This window comes from Dasypus novemcinctus, chromosome X, assembly GCF_030445035.2.
Source record: "Dasypus novemcinctus isolate mDasNov1 chromosome X, mDasNov1.1.hap2, whole genome shotgun sequence".
NCBI lineage: Eukaryota > Metazoa > Chordata > Mammalia > Cingulata > Dasypodidae > Dasypus > Dasypus novemcinctus.
Genome location: NC_080704.1, coordinates 109,552,829 through 109,571,585, shown reverse-complemented (window position 1 = coordinate 109,571,585; position 18,757 = coordinate 109,552,829). Strand labels below are relative to the sequence as shown.

Below are 18,757 nucleotides of genomic sequence, written 5' to 3'. Positions count from 1 at the left end.
GTGGGGTTGTTGACTGTTTGCCAGTGGGGCATGACAGAGCCCATGTTCCATACCAGGAGAATTTCCCACTATCAGGCCTTCAGCCCTGGAAATTCATCATCTAAACAGGAGGCTGCTGGTTGTTTTGTGCAAAGGGCAAAGGATAGATGTTTTAACTCTGGAAAATTGATGAAGCCTGAGCCTTGTCACCTGTAAAGTGGGACTAATGGTGTCTTTGCACAGATTTGTTATATGAAGAAAAGAAGAAACCTAAAAGAATGCCTGGAATATAGTAGCACTTTTTTTTTAAGATTTATTTTTTATTTATTTATCTCCCCTTCCCCGCCGCCCCCAGGTTGTCTGCTTTCTGTGTCCATTTGCTGTGTGTTCTTCTGTGTCCACTTGTATTCTTGTCAGTGGCACCGGGAATCTGTGTCTTTTTGTTGCATCATCTTGCTGTGTCAGCTCTCTGTGTGTGCAGCGCCACTCCTGGGCAGGCTGCACTTTTTTCAGGTGGGACAGCTCTCCTTACGGGGTGCATTCCTTGCATGTGGGGGTCCCCTACATGGGGGACACCCCTGCATGGCATGGCACTCCTTGCAAACATCAGCACTGCTCATGGGCCAGCTCACTACACAGGTCAGGAGGCCCTGGGTTTGAACCCTGGACCTCCCATGTGGTATACAGATGCTCTATCAGTTGAGCCAAATCTACTTTCCTACAGTAGTACTTTGATACATGCAACTCCTGGTCTACCCTGCCTTCTAGGGTCCCATAAAATAGAACATTTGAATCAGAGAGCATCTGGAAAGAAGTGAACTTTGGTCCCATATCATTGTCTTTTATTCCCTGTGCTTTCTTGTCTCCTTATTTTCCTTCTAGTTTGACATGGGTGAATAAATTTACTGAGCCCCATAAAGAAGAAACAGTATAGAAGAGTAAAGAATAACAGGGCAGCTAGACATAAGATAGATGTCCTCAAACCTGTGTACCAGGTTCCAGATCCATTAACTTACCACAGGAACTTAATGAGTCCCTTTCCCTGTGCTGGCCTCAGCCCTAACATAGGACACTCAAAATGAAACAGTGGTTAGGGGCTTTAGGGGTCAGAAGTACTGGAATTTGATACTGGGAGCCATTATTTGCTGTTGCATGAACTTGACCTAGGAATTTATCTACGATGTGCTCTGTAATTGTTGGGATCTTTTTATTATTAATGTTATTTCTACCAGCCATCCAAAGTGTGAATGATAGGAGTGGGATTATACTGCAGTTATTATGTTAGGTAGGAGTGATCCCCACCCAATGGGGGATAGAGTGGGTGAAGTAAGCAGAGAAGAACTGGGCCTTCGCTGGGTACCAGACCCTATGCTGGGCCTTTCATGACCCCGGAGAGTTTCTTGCACAAGAATATTCCTGGTTCTCAGCTACAGACAGGAGCAACCTGGGGGCTGCCCAGGAGGTGTGGGGCTGAAGGGCTGTGCTCTTACCAGCTTTCTCCCCTTCCAGGGACATCAGGGCTGCTCCTCCATCTGAGTCCCTGCCTTCCCCTTGCTTCCTAGGCCTCAGGGGAAGGTCTACTTGTAGACTCTTGGCAGAACTGATCCTGAAGGGCTGGCCTCATATAAATGTTTCTCTATTTCCCCCAGCTTTCAAAGGCCTCCTACACACTAGGGAGGGGAACTCTGAGGTACAGAACAAAATGCTTACCTTTTGGAGAAGTGTCAACTCCAGATATTTTTTTTTTACCCGACATGATATACACATCCTATACACAGTATATCAATATATACATACACAAATAATGTGTTTTTCTGAAAACCGTCATTAGCTGTGTTTTCTCACTTAGTATCTTATTTCAAGGTTTGCAGTTGCATTTTGTAGTTGTTATGATTAAATAGGCTTTCATAGATTTGTTGGGCATTACTATTGCTTTTTTTAAAAATTATTTATTTATTTTTTAAAAAATTACATTAAAAAAATATGAGGTCCCATTCAACCCCACCGCCCCCGCCCCCCACTCCCCCCACAGCAACACTCTCTCCCATCATCATGACACATCCATTGCACCTGGTAAGTTCATCTCTGAGCATCACTGCACCCCATAGTCAATGGTCCACATCATAGCCCATACTCTCCCACGTTCCATCCAGTGGGCCCTGGGGGGATCTACAATGTCCCGTAATTGTCCGTGAAGCACCATCCAGGACAACTCCACGTCCCGAAAACGCCTCCACACCTCATCTCTTCCTCCCGTTCCCCACACCCAGCAGCCACCATGGCTACCCTTCCCACACCCATTCCACATTTTCTCTGTGGACATTGGATTGGTTGTGTCCATTGCACACCTATGTCAAGTGAGGGCTTAGATTCCACATGGGTACTGGATGCACTCCTCCCGCTTCCAGTTGTAGACACTCTAGGCTCCATGTTGTGGTGGTTGACCTTCTTCAACTCCATGTTAGCTGAGTGGAGTAAGTCCAATAAATCAAAGTGTAGGAGCTGAAGTCTGTTGAGGCTCTGGGCCTGGGTGTCATATTATCAGTCCAGAGATTCAAATCCCCTACATATATCTTAAACCCAGCACCAACTACAATTCCAATAAAGTAGCATGCAAGTCTTGTGAAAAGAGATCCCCTCTGAGTCCAATTCCATCACGCAGAAACACCAGCTCCAAAGAAGGGCCATCTGTCATGGCAGTGAACCCCTTCTGCCATGACCGTAGAACCCGTGGGTCTCTTTATCCCTCAAAAGAACCAATACCTGGGGTTGTATCTATTGCTTTTAATAAGAATTCTAGCTTGATATTATTTTTGTATCTCTCTACTGATTTCTTTATATATTAATCTTATGTCAGTCATATATGTGAACACTTCTTTCTTCCGAGTGTTTCAGGTGCTCTTTAATGCTGTTTTTCCCCAAAGGCATTGTTTTAAAATTTGAATAGATTTGTATGGCTATGAAAATAATACTGTTCCCTTTATTAAAAAAATAGACTAATACACTAGGGACATAGGTCCCCAGCTCCCAGGTTTACTATGGTTAGAGAGCATCCCCCACCTTCCAAGCTGCACGACCTGTGGAGCACAGCTTGTGCTTTAGGGTGGGTCCCGTATTGGAGTCTGTACTGTGTATTGGAGTCTGTACTCCGCAGTTTCCCAGGAAGTTGCTTACTCTCTCTGACTTTCCATTTCGTCCTTTGACAATTGTGTTAACCTTGGATGGGTTTTACAGGGCTTTGATATAATGTGCAATACCATACTTTATTACCTAAAGAAAGAAGACAACTGGAGCATGGGACAAATACAGAGAACAAGTGGCCCTTTGGGTAAATGAGTGTCAACTTATGAGGTGAGCTTTGGCTTCCTGGACCCAGCCAGACCTCCAAGCTCAGTTACAAGGATATACTCAGACTGGAGGAAAACCAGAACAAAGATGATGAGGATGAGGATACCTAATGGATTTTTCTTGGGCTTCATTTTCCAATTCTTAGATCATTCCATGGGGGTTTCCTCTGGCATTGTGTCCTTGGCCTGGGGGAATTGAAGGGGAAGAGTTTTGAAATTAGCAGAGCCAGGAGGGCTGGGTCTCATCCCCTCTGCCTTCTGCTCATTTCACTTAAATTCCTAGACCTCACCTTGGGCAGAGCAAAAATCTGTGCACCTCTCTTGTAGTCCCAGTTATTGTCATGGGGGTACCTGGGGTGGAGGAAGGACCAGAGATATCCATTATAACCAAAGTGGAGACATTGGCCATGTAATTTTTTAAAAATTACTTTGCTTTGAACTGTTTTTACTTTATAATAACCCTGTGATATTTTTGAATTTTCATAATAATAGCAGGATAATAAAATAACAATAAAGCTCCTTAGTTTGTTAGTATCTTCTATTTCATCAGCCATTTTACTTGGAGTACTATAGTTAATGCAGTTCTGAAATATATTTTTAAAAAGTTAATCCCTGTGGTTAAGATTTATTGTTGGCAATAACCATAACCAAAATCTTAACAAATTTAATGATGAGCAGCCCCTTCTTTTCTTTTCTTTTTTTTTTTACGGTATGGTAATATATATTTTTTATTATCTTTTTTTTAAAGACACATAGATCAAAAAAATGTTACATTAAAAATATAAGAGGTTCCCATAGACCCCCACTTCCCACCCTCCCACTCCTCCCACATCAACAACCTATTTCATCAGTGTGGCACATTTATTGCATTTGATGAATACATTTTGGGGCACTGCTACACAGCATGGATTATAGTTTACACTCTCCCCCAGTTCATTCGGTGGGTTATGGCAGGATATATAATGTCCAGCATCTGTCTCTGTAATATCATTCAGGACAAATCCAAGTCCCCAAAATGCCCCCATATCACATCTCTTCTTCCCTCTCCCTGCCCACAGCAACTCCCGTGGCCACTGTCTCCACGTCAATGGTACAATTTCTTCCATTGCTAGAGTCACAATAGTTCTATAGTAGAATACCAGTAAGTCCACTCTAATCCATATTTTATTCTTCCATCCTGAGGACCCTGGGATGGCGATGTTGACCATGTAATTTTATTTCCTAATCTATATGACAGAACATGCCTCTAAGTTTGCTGTGACACATGCACCAGAAGGAACATTGTGGCATACTGTGTTAGTTAAGGGAGTAAACCTTGAAAACCCTAATGTCTGTAAATAATGCAGTAGGGTCCATGGAATTCATAAAAGTACTATACACCTGTTTAAAGAAAAAGGTAGCTTAATATTTACTGAGGGAAAGATATACAGTGTGATAATGAGTGAAATATAAAAGCAAAGCAAATGACCTGCAACTTTCCATAATTCATTCCCCACTCATTCCAGCTCTCCCCTGTCTCTGCCCACTCACTTCTTAGACAATTTGAGGTTCATCCCAGACTGGGTAGAGAAAGCCTGCACCATTTCCTGCTGCTCTTGGGAGAGGGTGGGCATGCAGTTGGAGGAGGGTCTGGGCATCAGGTTGGAGAAGGCACTCTGGGTCTCTCTGGAACTAGTGTTCCTCACAAACAGCTCTTCATTCACGATGCACAGACTGGAGGAAAGGTGAGACCTCTAATAGCTGGACAGACAGACAACCCCACAACCTTAACACTGATCCTGCTCTTACTGCTATTCAGCAACCAGATTCTTTTCATACCCCTACTCTGTGTACTTCCCAAATTCCTTGGCTGGTATACCCTTTTCCCCTCTCACAAAACCCATGTACAGAGAGACTGTCTACGAGCTTCAGAGAATTATACGTTTACTTACAACCCAGGGACAGTTTTATACCCGCATTTACCCTTCATAACTGCTCAAGGAAGTGGATACTCTAATCTCCATTTTCAGAGGAAGACCTTGAGTCACAGGTCATGTAACTTGACCAAGGTCACATAGCTAGTGAGTCTTGGGGTCAGGAGGAGAACCTGGTCTTCCAAATCCAGAGCCCATGCTCTCAAACATGGGGTTAGACTGCTCCTTGGACTGACTGTGGCATTCTACAATATTGAGAAAGCCCCGAGGACAGAACCACCACAGTTCCATACCACTGGCTCCAGGCTAGGATAGGTGTTCCCCTATGGTGTTCACAACACAGCACTTACCTGGAATTGCTGCCAGGAATAGTGATGAAGGTCTGGGTAAAGGCACGAACACAGCCCTGAGACTTTCCTTCCACTTTAACGACAACAAAAACAATTCCCCCTTGGAGCTGCACATGCATTACATGCTCATAAGCAGTATTCCCCAGTCAGGGTCTTCCTTGATATTCATGTGGCACCCTGAAGGGGGCCAGATGGGAACAATTGTTCACTAGGAGCCAGAAGGGGTGTTGGGGATAGGGAGGGCAGCAGTAAGAACAATCAGCTCCCAGTGATAGGGCTTCACAATTCTCTTAATTAATTTTTCACAGCAGCTCAGGAGTTGAGCATTACTAACCCCATTTGTAGATGAAGAACTTGAGAGGGGAAGAACCTAAAGTAACCGGCTCAAGGTTGCAGAGCAAACACTGGGAACAGAGCCATCAAATTCCACAACCTGACTCCCTAACTCCCAGGGTATGTTTGGGCTGGTAGTCGTGAATGTAGGTTAGATCATGGTGGTTTGGGGACAGAATGGGGTCAGGAGAATACAGAATGATGCTGGGGTAATTCAGAGAGGGAACTTGGCCAGGAGGAAGGAGCAGAGGGGGACCTTGGGAAGGGGCTCTACAGACACCCACCTTCCTGGAAAACCCCATTCACAGAAAAGCAGAGCATCGTTTCCTGGAAGGGAAGAATTCAGGCTCTCGTAATCTGCCTAAACCTCCTTCATACCTTGGGCTTTCTGGGCCTGAGTGAGGGAGGAAGCAGGTGCTCACCATCTGGATGCACATGTCCACCACGAAGGAGGCAACATCATGCTGGGTTTTGGGCAACACACTGAGAGAGTCAATGATGTCATATTTTGTGTGCTTCAGCAGCTGAACCTGCAGGTCTGTGGGGAGGAGAAGTGAAGGTGAACAACTGCCACACCCACTCTAACTCCTATGACTGACCCTTCACACCTCCTTTTCCATCCCCAACTTCCTCTGTTACAGGCTCACCAGGGTCCTTGAGCTCCTTCATATTCCTGCTGACCTTGAAGTACTCACTTAAGCTGCTTCTAGGAGAAAAAGAGGAATAGAAGCTGGTGGTGTGGCCAGGGGGTACTGCCAAGTGCTGGCTTGTGTTTGCTGGGGTCCCTCATGGCACAAGACCAGAATCTGGGGTATGATACTCACGGGGCTGTGCCCTGGGGTTGGAAGGCAGTAGTCAGGGAGAAGCAGGCCTCATCGTGGTATGCACTGAGGAGACCCTGTCGGTCTCCATAGTCATAGATCAAGTAATAACTGCAGGGAAGCAAAGGGGCAGGCTATCTCTGTGGTGTCAGCCCTAAGGAGACTTAAATGCCCCTCCCCATGAATAGACCTGAGCTTGGACCAGCTCATCCTGTCCCAGCTCTCTCTGCCCTGGGATCCCAAGGGTACTCACTGCTGCAGGAATTGCAGCACTAGACTCTTCAGGGCCTCAGATCCAAAAAAGCTTCCCTAGAATTGAAAAAGTCCTCAGCACCACAGCTGATACCGGCTCCATGTACACCATCCCAACCCTGCTTGATGCTGCCTCCTCACCTGGCCGGTTGGAAGCTTCTTGGGGGATTCATTGCCAGTGGTGATTGGTGTTGCTAACTCCTGGCCATCCTGGGGAAGGGAGGAGGAAATGAGTAATGCACATCAGGGAGGTGGCACTGGATAAACAGTGAGCTAAATGGGTATAGGAGAGAGTGGGGGACAGAGATCAGGTGTCAAAGTGCTGTAGAAATTCCATGGGCAAGACTACAGTCTGGGTCTTCAAAAGGGAATGCTGAAAGTCAGTGGAGAAGGCCCATAAGCTTTGTCAATTTCCCACATGGGTCTGTTTCCAATGAGGGTCAGAAACATAAAAATAACCTGGGCATGATCTAAAGGGCTTCAGGGGAGGTCATGGGCGGCATCATTGTCAATGATAAAGGAATACACTTACCAGGCGTAATAACTTGGGGAACAATTCCAGGATGAAGCTACCAAAAATTAAGACAAAACAGAGAAAAAGAAGTGAAACTGTAGAGCTGCCCTGACTCATGGAAGCAAGCACACCTATACCTGAGACACAGCCCTGTGTACCCCACCTTCACTCCAGGGCCACCACCCCTCTGGGGACCCTGGGAACCCACCATGGACAGACTCAGGAGGAGAGTGCTCTTTCTCTCCCTTTCTCCCTCTCTCCTTAGCTCTCACTCTCCCTCTCTCCTCTCTCCCATCTTGGGCAGCTCCAGCATGGAATGCCCTGACCTCCATTTCTAGGGCTACAAGTAGTAGCATTTGTAGTCCAGGCTCCTGGGTTTCCTTCCCATCCCTAGCTCCCCTCCTTCCCTCAAGGTGGGAACCCAGGGCTCTATGACCTCGCCAGGTGTCCAGCATTCAGTGAGTCCTGGCCCTGGCTGAAAACAGGGCATATCCAGTGATGATGGCCCAGGGTACTGGGGCAGGGAGATGAGTGAGGCAGGGCTCAGGAAGCAGGGAGGGAATGATGCAGGCAGGAGTGAGGACAGAAAGGGAGTGAAGGCAGGGAAGGCAGAGATAGGGAAATGTAGGAGAGTAGAGACAAAGAAGAAAGAGAAAGCAAAGGGAAATAAGCTCTACCATGGTGGTGGTGGATTAGGGAAGAAAAGAGGGAAGAACAGGGGAATGGCTCTCCTGCTGCAAGCCTTTTGCTTATCTGCTCCCACTGGTCCTGGGTCCCCAGGAGGAATGGAAAACATGCACTTGCTGGGCTGGGCCCAGTGGTTGAGCCTTTGTCACCTGTGCAATCTATCCTAGTGTAAGCTGGGCATGAGAAAAGGAGTAAAGTGTCCCGCCCCCACATAGCATGGGGTTGAGGGTCTTTGGTTCTCTCTTAAGATCACCACATTCTTTCCTGATGGCCCAGTGCCACTGTGCCTATTAGTAGGTTCCTTGCCTGAGGAATCCCAACTGCCTCAGGCTATGCAGTGCTCCTCTGAAGGATTCTGTGTCGTGAGGGGTGGGAGAGAAGTAGTGACCTGCAGATGGTTGCCTTCTTGTCTCCTCCTCCACCTCTGGCCCTCCACCCAGCCTTCCTCACTTGGTGTTGGCCTCTGGATGCCCTCTGCTCGCTGGCAGTGGTCCATCTCTCTTCCCTTGACTCAGTGAACCTGGGTTACTCCCCAAGGAGTCCCAGCTCCTCGCATTGGGCCAGAGGACAGAAGAGATGCCATGACAGCAGTTGTCCTGGGGTCTGGACCCTCTCCACAGGGTAAGAAAGATCCCAACTCACCCTGGGACGGGTGGTGGACCACTATGGGGCAAGAGAAAGTCATTGCAGCTCATGGGAGGGAAGCCCCATCTCAGCACAGAGGCAGGAAGGCCTTTCTTAATGGGTGACCATGGGCCAGAGGTCCCTTCTCAATGTGGAGCACTAGGATCTGGATTGAGGCTGGATACTCCTGCGTCCTCTTGAGGAAGGGGGAGCTTGCTTCCTGGAGCATGCTCGTGGGAGGGCTGCTAGAGAAGTCTGGGTGTGGAGGGGTTGGAAAGAGAACCCAGCCCCAGAGGGGCAGGTAAACAGGCCACAGGAAGGCCAGGGGATCTAAGCACAGCTGAGGGGCACAGACGGGAGAGCACAAGATCCTCCCAGAGGATGAGAACTGATGTCTTCTGCAGATGGGTATTGTCAGGGTTAGCTCAGGCTTCTCAGAGGGCAGAGTTTCCACAGTGGGGGCAACAATGGATACCACTGACCTTATATAGGTGGACTGGTTTGAGAAGTTGTTGCACAATGGATTCCCTTTTAGCCACAGTTCTTCCAGCTTCAGCCCTTTCATCTTGCCCAACTCCCACGCTGACTTCAACTGGGAGGAATCAGGGAAAAGGAATCCCAGGGAAAGAGAGACATCTGGGCCCCTGTACCTCCAGACCCCACCCTCACCCACAAGTACCTTCGCCTGCCTCTTGTCATCACTTGATGAGCATTAATCCCCACCCTCACCTCAAATTTAATCTGGCTTCCACTTCTCACCTCATTTTTAGAGAGGTTCAGGATCTTGACTTTGGGGGCCTTCTGAATAATGTCAGACAGACCATCCAGCTGGTACAGTTTGTTGCTCCGTAAGTTCAAGGACAGCAGCTTTTGGGGAAGAAGAGTTAGTGATGGTTACTATCTTGGGCCTGGGAGAAAAATCTGCCCTCTATCCACCTATTCTACCCTTCTACCAAAATACCAGCGCTGGGCCTCACCTTAGGAAAATCCTCTTCAATGATTTTCAGGGTAGCAGCCATGCAGTTTCTTCTATTCAGGATCATGTCAATATCATGGCCCATCAAATCTTCATGAAGCCAAAAGAAGGAGATAAGAAGTCAGAGGGTCTTGACTGGACCAAGGTCAGCAGCAACCCCTCCACAACTTACTGTCCTTAAGGCTGCCTGACAAGCAGACCCCTAAGCTCTCAGCTGCCCTAGAATTACTGCTGTCAGCCATACCTGGGTCAAAGCGTAAGCTCTGGAGATCAAGAGCTTGCTGGAAGACATCATATCGTTTGTACATGGTCAGCTGCAGAGACAGACACAGCTCTGAAGGCTGTGGTGATGGGTGATGGCAAAATTATGGGGAGGGGAGAAGAGGTAGGTCTGGATGTGGACTCAAAACATGTTTTGAGTTTGTATTACCTTCAGCTGCTCCATTTGTTCTGGATTCAACTTATTTTGCACAGAGCGCGGAATAGCAGAAGGGTTGACAAAGATAGATATCTGCAGGAAAGAGGCCGGGTAAGTACTGGGAACTCTAATCCCAAAGACAACCCAAAACAACCCATGCACCCAGGCTAGTAAGCATGGTTAATATCCTCGACACACACCCTTCGGTTTTCCTCATCACAAATCTTGTAGTTGACATCCTTCAATGCAGAAGCAGTTCTAGAATCCTCAATAAAGAACTGGGCCCGATTTTTCATGTAGTGAAACTATAAAGAGGAAGCAATAACAATATTGTCAGAGACCTGAAATCTCCTGTTCATCAAGACCCCTTTCTCTGTGCCCACTCATGTGGCTTCACCATCCTCTCTTACATCAACTGGGGTGAAAGGAACACTGCAATGGCTCTGGATCGAATCCAGTAGCCATGTCTTGTTATATTTTCTCCCATAAGGAACCTAGGGGCAAAAGAAAGGATGGAAGACAAGAGTTACAACATGAAATTAAAGCTGAAGAACAGACCCTTTTCTAAAAAAAATGACCAGTGGCAGGATTTCTTATTTTTGTGTCAAATATGGATTTCTTAAATCCCCTTTCTCTCTATTCAAAAGCTCTCCTGCAGTTAATCAACTTAAGGTATTAGAAGTGATTTTCCTTTCATAAGGTTCTTGGAGAGCCTATCTAATGCAGATCCTACCTGCCTCTCTGACCAAGGACTCTAGAAACTCAGTGCCTGCCCCCCTATACACACAGCTAAAGCAAAACAGGCAACTGGTAGGAAGTTGCTCCAACTCCTTGGCAGTAATTTCCAACTTTGCCTTTAGACAACCTCCCTCAGCCTTCCTGCAGTCAGCCTTTTCCATTTACATTGCTTCCCTGAACCGACCTTTAGATGATCAAGGATGTTAACTTTCGGTAATAAAAAAGAGATTATAAACCCCACCTGTCCCCAGAAAAGTCCCTAGCATTTCTATGTGACAGTAACATAATTCCCCCTAATCGGTATCTCCTGCACATTCCATACTTTTGCCAGGGTACTCACTGTGACCTTGTACCAGCTTGCTGGGGTTTCATCCTGCTTTTTCTCCCCCACTGCTCTCTCTGGAGGAATTGTCTCTTTCCACATGTCCATTTTAGCATGGAAGTAGCATTGATAATGCCATTGGCCACTCCTAGGGTAGGATCTCTTGGCATAGGGGGTGCTGTGAGGAAATGGATGGAAGGAAGGAGTTCATGAATGATAAAAAGATCTTCTACACACCATTGCCCACTGATACCAGAGCTATAATAAAGTTTGTTCAACCATTAATCTGGTCCTAGCATTTCTCACTCTGCCAGACTGTAGAGAAGGAGAAAAATAACATAGTTAACTACAGGGTTATCTGTTCCACTGGCTGGTACATGACAGCCATGCTGACAGGTCACTTACTATTGTACTTGGGGTCCCATGTAGGTCCCAGTCATTGCCATATCTCCATCTTGTTCCTGGTGAGATGAAGGATGAATGCCAGAACTGCCTTGGTTATACCAATTTCTATACCTCCTACGGAAAATACAATAGCCTCTTGCTCTCCTTTGAAAGGAAGTATGTCTGTCATTGTACTCTGAAATTAGAAAGAACAGAATAAAATAAACAAAACTCAAACCAAAGCAAGGTAGAAAAGACATTACTGGCAATCTGAATAAAAGGAACAATGCCCTGTAACACTATGAAGGTTAATGAAGAAATGTCAATGATTCTTATAATCTTAAAAAGATATATAATGGTGATGTCCACTCCACCTCTAATCGAGAGGGGGCTGAGATCCCACATGGTTGATGGATCTGATTCTCCTGCTTGCAGTTCTAGGCACTCTTGGTTCCCTGGTGTGGTGGTTGACCATCTTCACCTCTCTGTTAGCTGACCTGGGCAAGTCCAATGAACCGGGGAGTAGATGTTACAAGTATGTTGATGCTCAGATCCCAGCTGGCACATGGCCAGTCCAGAGATTCAAGTTTCCTGAGTATACAAAAACCCCAGCACCAACAATAGGTTCAATAAAAGTGACAGAAGAGGCATGTGTAGAATCATACTCAGGAGAACAAATTCCAAAGTAGGGCCCACTGACAAGGCAATGAACTCCAAACCCATCTGCCATGACAGTAGAACCTGTGTGTCTCTGTAGCCCTCAGAAGCACCAGTACCTGGGATTGTATCTACTTTGGCTGTCTCTGGGATCTTGTTGAGACGGGCGTAAGCACGACCCCTCTGATGACCTCCTGCTTCATTTTGAAGTCTCTTAGCCATATAAACTCATTTGTCTTTACCTTTTTCCCCTTTTATTCAAGGTCGTTTTTGCGGAGTCCACAGGATGGAGGAATAAAATGTGGATTAGAGTGGATTTACTGATATTCTACTATAGAAGTATTGTGCCTCTGGCAATGGAAGAAATTGTATCATTGATGTGGAGACAGTGGCCACGGTAGTTGCTAAAGGCAGGGAGAGGGAAGAAGAGATGTGATGTGGGGGCATTTTGGGGACTTGGAGTTGTCCTAAATGATATTGCAGGGACAGATGCTGTACGTTATATATCCTGCCATAACCCACAGAATGTACTGGGGAGAGTGTAAACTACAATGTAAACTATAATCCATGTGGTGCAGCAGTGCTCGAAAATGTATTCACCAAATGCAATGAATGTGCCATAATGATGAAAGAGGTTGATGATGTGGGAGGAGTGGGAGGGTTGGGATGTGTTATATATGGGAACCTCTTATATTTTTAATGTAACATTTTTTTGTGATCTATCTTTAAAAAAGAAGATGATTAAATTTTTTTTAAACAATTAAAAAAAAGATATATGACACAGTGCTTAAAAGCTGCAAAACTCCACCTTGGTTCTGTCTCCTGGGAGATGAGAAGTGGGGAGCATTCACAGGAGAGAGTAAGGATAGTGGGAACAGCATGGACAGAGTGTCCATTCGGGGATGTTAGTCTCTCCTTGCCATTTTTAGGCTGAGTGACCTGGGACAAATTGCTTAATAGTTGTATCCCTCACTTCCTTCCTGTGCTCTAGATGGATATACAATCTACCCTGAATGTGTGGTGTTATGTTGTAAGGGTCAAAGTTGAGTTCCCCACATAAATGGAGAATAGAACAAATGAAAGATAAGTCTGAAGAAAATATCCAGAATTAAGCCTGATGAAAAAAATTATGGAGAATACTGAAAAGAAAGGTTAAAGGTGATACAGTGAAAAATACTGAATACTAAAACATGTTTAATCAGAGTCCCAGAATGAAGGAGAGAGAACAGTGCAGAAGCAGTGTTTGAAGAGATCATGGTTGAGAAGTTTCCAAAACACATCAAGTCATAGACTCATGAAGCACTATGTATGCCAAGTCCACAGGGGTATGAGGAAAACCAAACCTAGGCCTATCACAGTAAGACTGCTGAAACCGAAAGAAAGAAAGAAAATATTCAAATCTGGCGGAGGAAAAAAGACAGATTACCCTTAAAGGAGCAGCAACAGACTGGCATCTAGTGTTTGAATGGAAATAATGTAGCTTGAAGAGAGTGAAATTATATTCTCAAACTGAAGAAGGAAAATAACTACTCACCTAAAATTCCATACATAGAAAGAAGTTATCTTTCAAATTTGGAAGACAAAGAAATGTTAATGTAACAAACTCTAGGCAAATTTGATATTAGAAGACTCAAATTAAAGGGAATACTAATGGTTCTTCTTCAGGAAGAAGAAATACCATCCCAGGTGGAAGTACGTAGAAGCAAGCAAGCAAGAATAATGACATTGGCAAAAACTGTACAATACAATTAGAATAATTTCTTCTGGGGTTTTAATTATATTTAGAATTACTAAACCTGTGGTTGGCTCTGGGGTTGTTATATACTCAGGAGACTTGAATCTCTAGACTGGCCATGTGCCAGCTGGGCCCTGAGCCTCAGCAGACTTGCAATACCTACTCTTCGGTTCGTTGGACTTACCCAGGTCAGCTAACAGAGAGGTGAAGATGGTCAACCACCACACCAGGGAAGCGAGAGTGCGTACTACTGAAAGAAGGAAAATCAGATCCATCAACCATGTGGGATCTAAGCCTCCTCTCGATTTAGAGGTGGAGTGGACATCACCATCCCCGGGTGCACAGGATGGAGGAATAAAATATGGATTAGAGTGGACTTACTGGTATTCTACTATAGAACTATTGTGACTCTAGCAATGGAAGAAATTGTATCATTGATGTGGAGACAGTGGCCATGGGAGTTGCTGAGAGCAGGGAGAGGGAAGAAGATATGTGATGGGGGCGCATTTTTGGGACTTGGAGTTATCCTGAATGATTATGCAGAGATAGATGCTGGACATTGTAGGTCCTGCCATAACCCACTGAATGGACTGGGGAAGAGTGTAAACTACAATGTAAACTATAATCCATGTGGTGCAGCAGTGCTCCAATATGTATTCACCAAATGCAATGAATGTGCCACAATGATGAAAGAGGTTGTTGATGTAGGAGGAGTGGGGTGGGGTGGGGTGTGTTATATATGGGAACCTCATATTTTTTAATGTAACATTTATGTCATCTATGTATCTTAAAAAAAGACAATAAAAATACGTTAAAGAAAATAATAAAATGCATGGCAATAAGTCAAGTGGAGGGAAGTGGATGTGGCTCAAGAGATTGGGCTCCCGTCTACTATATGGGGGGTCCTGGGTTCGATTCCCGGAACCTCCTGGTGAAGGTGAGCTGGCTCGTGCTGTGGAGAGCCGGCCCACGCCATGGAGTGCTGGCCTGCGCTGTGAGCTGACACAACAAGATGACGCAACAAAAAAGAGACACAGAGGAAAGACAATGGGAAGGTGGCTTAAGTGATTGAATGTCTCTCTCAGGGGTCCCAGGATCGTTTCCTGGTTCCTCCTAAAGAGAAAGACAAGAAGAGAAGACAAGCAGACACAGAAGAATACAAAGCATATGCACACAGAGAGCAGACAGTGAGTGCAGGTGGCAAGGTGGGGGGGTGGTAGAATAAATAAAATAAAATCTTTAAAAAAAGTCAGGTGGAGTAATGTGTTTGAAAGTCTCTGCATTGTATGTGGAGATGTAAAAGAAGAGACAATGGCCACAGGAGTTGCTGAGGGCAGGGAGAGGAAAGAAGAGTTGTGATATGGGGGCATTTTCAGGACTTAGAGTTGTTCTGAATGATATTGCAGGGACAGATGCTGGACATTATATATCCTGCCATAACCCACTGAATGTACTGGAGAGAGTGTAAACTACCATCTAAACTATAATCCATGTGGTGCAGCAGTGCTCCAAAATGTATTCATTAAATGCAACGAATGTGCCACACTGATGAAAGAAGTTGTTGATGTGGGAGGAGTGGGGGTGGGGTGGGAAGTGGGGTACATGGGAACCTCATATTTTTTAATGTAACATTTTTTGATCTATATCTTTAAAAAAGATAATAAAAAAGAAAAAAAGAACTAATGTACACTAGACTGTGATAAGGCTAAGATGAATATTGTAATTTTAAGAGAAAACACTACAAATATGGTAAAAGGAAGTTTAACTACCTAGCCAAGTGAGGGAAAAATTGAATAGTTATCCGTCAAACACCTTAAAGATATAACCCTTCCTCATTATATTTTCTGAAGAGTTTTCTCAACATTATAGTTTCAACCACGTACTTGACAAAAATTATTAATCACTTCAAAGGAAAGGAAAAGAAACTTAGAATAGGTAAAAATAAATGTAAAGCAAACAGTATTATGATATATTTAAACCAAATCATATCTGTAATTATATCAAATGCTAACAGACTAAATATTCCAAGTAGAAAGGTAGACGTTATCAGACTAGATGAAAAACATTCAATCAAATTCTGCTTAAGAGACATGTCAATTTTAATATATACAAAATTTGAAAGTAACAAAAAAGATGGCAAAACATGTCATTTAAACATTAACCAACTGAAAACTTGAATAACCATATTAATGATGAAAACATATTATTTAAAAAAAAATTACCAAAGGCAAAAAGCGAGATTTCATAATATTAAGAGGTTCAATTTAAAAAGGTATTAATAAAAAAATTAGAAATTTGTGTGTACCTCTTAACACAGAGGGAAAATATATTACAGCAAAAATTGACAGAAGTAAATGGGGAAAGAATAAATCCACAGTCCCAGTGAGACATTTTAACATACCTCACAGAATGACAGATAAACAAGCAGCCAAAAAAAGCAGTTAAGTGGAGATTATTTAAACAACATAAAATCTACTTAACTGGCATAGCACATAGTAAGTATACATGGAACATTCTAGAACAGACTATGTTGGCCATTGAGCAAGGCTCAAGAAGTTTCTACAGGGGCAATTCAATCTACCCTGAGGTAGAAAGGTTAGGGGTAATGGTGGGCTCCCTGTCTCCCACCTCTAGTATGTATCCCAAGAACCTTAATTTCCAACACCCCCCCATCCCAGGTGACCCTCCACATCACCCAAACCCTGAACCTGAGAGGATCACATGACTCAGGCATTGCTCCTCAACCAGGGGGACAATTTTACCTCAGCCACAGCAGCCACAGGAAAGGAGGTTTTCCATGTGGAACCATGATAGGGATGTCAGGGCCCCCTCGGCTTACACCTCAAGGGAGTGGAAAAGTCAGCCTGGGCACTCACTACTCCCTCAACAAAAGGGAGGGTGGCTGGGAGCCTGTGAGGGGTGTGGGGGAGGGGCCCAGAACCCTGCCTGCCATGTGGGGGCCTGAGACTGAGGCCTGGAGCTGATCAACTCACCCATGGAGAGGCCTGTGGGCAGAGAACTGTCACCACTGTCCTCACAGGGTGTTCGTGGGGAGAATCTGTGGGGTCTCAAGCCAGAGGGTTTGGGTAGATCGAGAGAGGCTGTAGAGGAAGGCCAGAACAGGCTCCAAACCACCTTGTCAGGGCCACAAGGACAAGATGGAGTCCTCACAGGAAGTCCCTTCCCCAAGGGCATAGAGAGGAGAGCCCAGGGGAAAGAGTAGCCTGAACTTCCTGTTTTTACTGCCCTCTAAGTTTGATACGAGCCAGACACATAGAGGTTTTTTAACTAGTCTGGAAGGCTAGGTCCCAGGTCGTTGTAGCTGCAAACCCAGGGAATGCTGAATGTCTGCTTTGGGTCCAGGATCTTTGCTGCATTACATTGTATCTCTTCATTCTGCAAACTTAGAGAACTCTGTGTGCCTGTTGTGGATTTAGGTTCTGCACTTGCTACATTACATATCTTTTTTTTTTTTAAGATTTATTCTATTTATTTCTCCCCCCTTCCTCTCCCCCCTTTCCTCTCCCTCTTCTGCCCGGTTGTCTTCTTTCTGTGTCCTTTCGCTGAGTGTTCTTCTGTGTCCGCTTTCATTCTCAGCAGCACCAAGAAGCTGCATCTCTTTTTTGTTGCATCATCTTGCTGCATCAGCTCTCCATGTGTGCAGCACCACTCCTGGGCGGGCTGCGCTTTTTTTTTTTTCACGCGGGGCGGCTCTCCTAGTGGGGCGCACTCCTTGCACATGGGGCACCCCTACGCAGGGCTGCCCCTGCATGGCACGGTACTCCTTGGCACGTGGCAGCTTTGCATGTGGGCCTGCTTACCACATGGGTCAGGAGGCCCTGGGTATCGAAACTTGGACCCTTCCATATAGTAGGGGGACGCTCTGTCAGTTGAACCACAACTGCTTCCCACATATCTTTTTTAATGTATTCCTCACAAGGGGGCTATGATTGCAACATCACCAGTTCCTTGCCTTCTCTGAGGTTGCTGAGGTTCTGTCAGTTGCAGGAGCTTGTCGTAGGGGTAATTCAGAGACTAGGTGGAGGTTTAGAGACTGTATCTGAGCTTTATTGTGTGGGCATGATCCTGCCATGCATAGTTTTAATAAAGTATCACTGCACTATATGGGATTTTCTTAAGGAAGGGAAAAGTAACAGAAAGATCTGAAAATATCCAATTGGAAGGAAACTCTGGCCCATCCAAGAGAGGCAATTATAGGAACAGACCTGAAATGTATAAAGGAAATAGCAAACAGAGTTTGGTGGGTCACTGGAATGAGGGTAGAACAAATATATATGCTTTTTCCTTTAAAGAGAGGAGATAGAGTCAAATAGATCGATGTCCCCTCGTGGTCAGAACTAAAAATTGTAACTCTGAAAGTCTCAGGCAGGGGGTCTTTGTCAGGGGGAGGGAGGGAAGGAGGAGCCTGGTCTCTAGTGCATCAGCCAGAAGTTTCTGGAATTTTCCATCCCCAGGCATCAAGCCCTTCCTGGGTCTCTGTGCCCTGAGAGAAGTCCAATCCCAGAGCTGAGGAGAAAGCTGCACTTGAGAGTGTGAACTTTTGGTATGAGGGAAGTGTAAGACAGACAGAAACAAACAGATACAGATTGTGTCAAGTAAAGAGTTGCAATTTTTAATTTCTTTAATAAAATATTATTGTATGAACATTTTTCTAAAAAGGTAAATATATGAACTTATTTATTAAAT

At 45.1% G+C, this 18,757-nt stretch overlaps 1 protein-coding gene across 1 annotated transcript; it reads right to left on the bottom strand.

The window, feature by feature from the left end:
- Positions 1–2,384: 2,384 nt before the first annotated feature.
- LOC101418984 (nuclear RNA export factor 2) lies at positions 2,385–17,208 on the bottom strand. Its single transcript, XM_004469667.4, has 21 exons — positions 17,044–17,208; positions 11,680–11,854; positions 11,293–11,452; positions 10,625–10,708; positions 10,415–10,519; positions 10,227–10,307; positions 10,041–10,110; positions 9,798–9,886; positions 9,580–9,687; positions 9,303–9,412; positions 7,528–7,564; positions 7,137–7,205; positions 6,997–7,052; positions 6,747–6,854; positions 6,570–6,628; positions 6,345–6,460; positions 6,207–6,249; positions 5,590–5,662; positions 4,857–5,039; positions 3,617–3,677; positions 2,385–3,512 (listed from the first exon to the last, which is right to left on the bottom strand). Exons 1-21 carry the CDS (start codon positions 17,045–17,047, stop codon positions 3,474–3,476), a joined length of 1,830 nt encoding a protein of 609 aa, XP_004469724.3. The 5' UTR covers positions 17,048–17,208; the 3' UTR covers positions 2,385–3,473.
- Between the last annotated feature and the right edge of the window lie 1,549 nt (positions 17,209–18,757).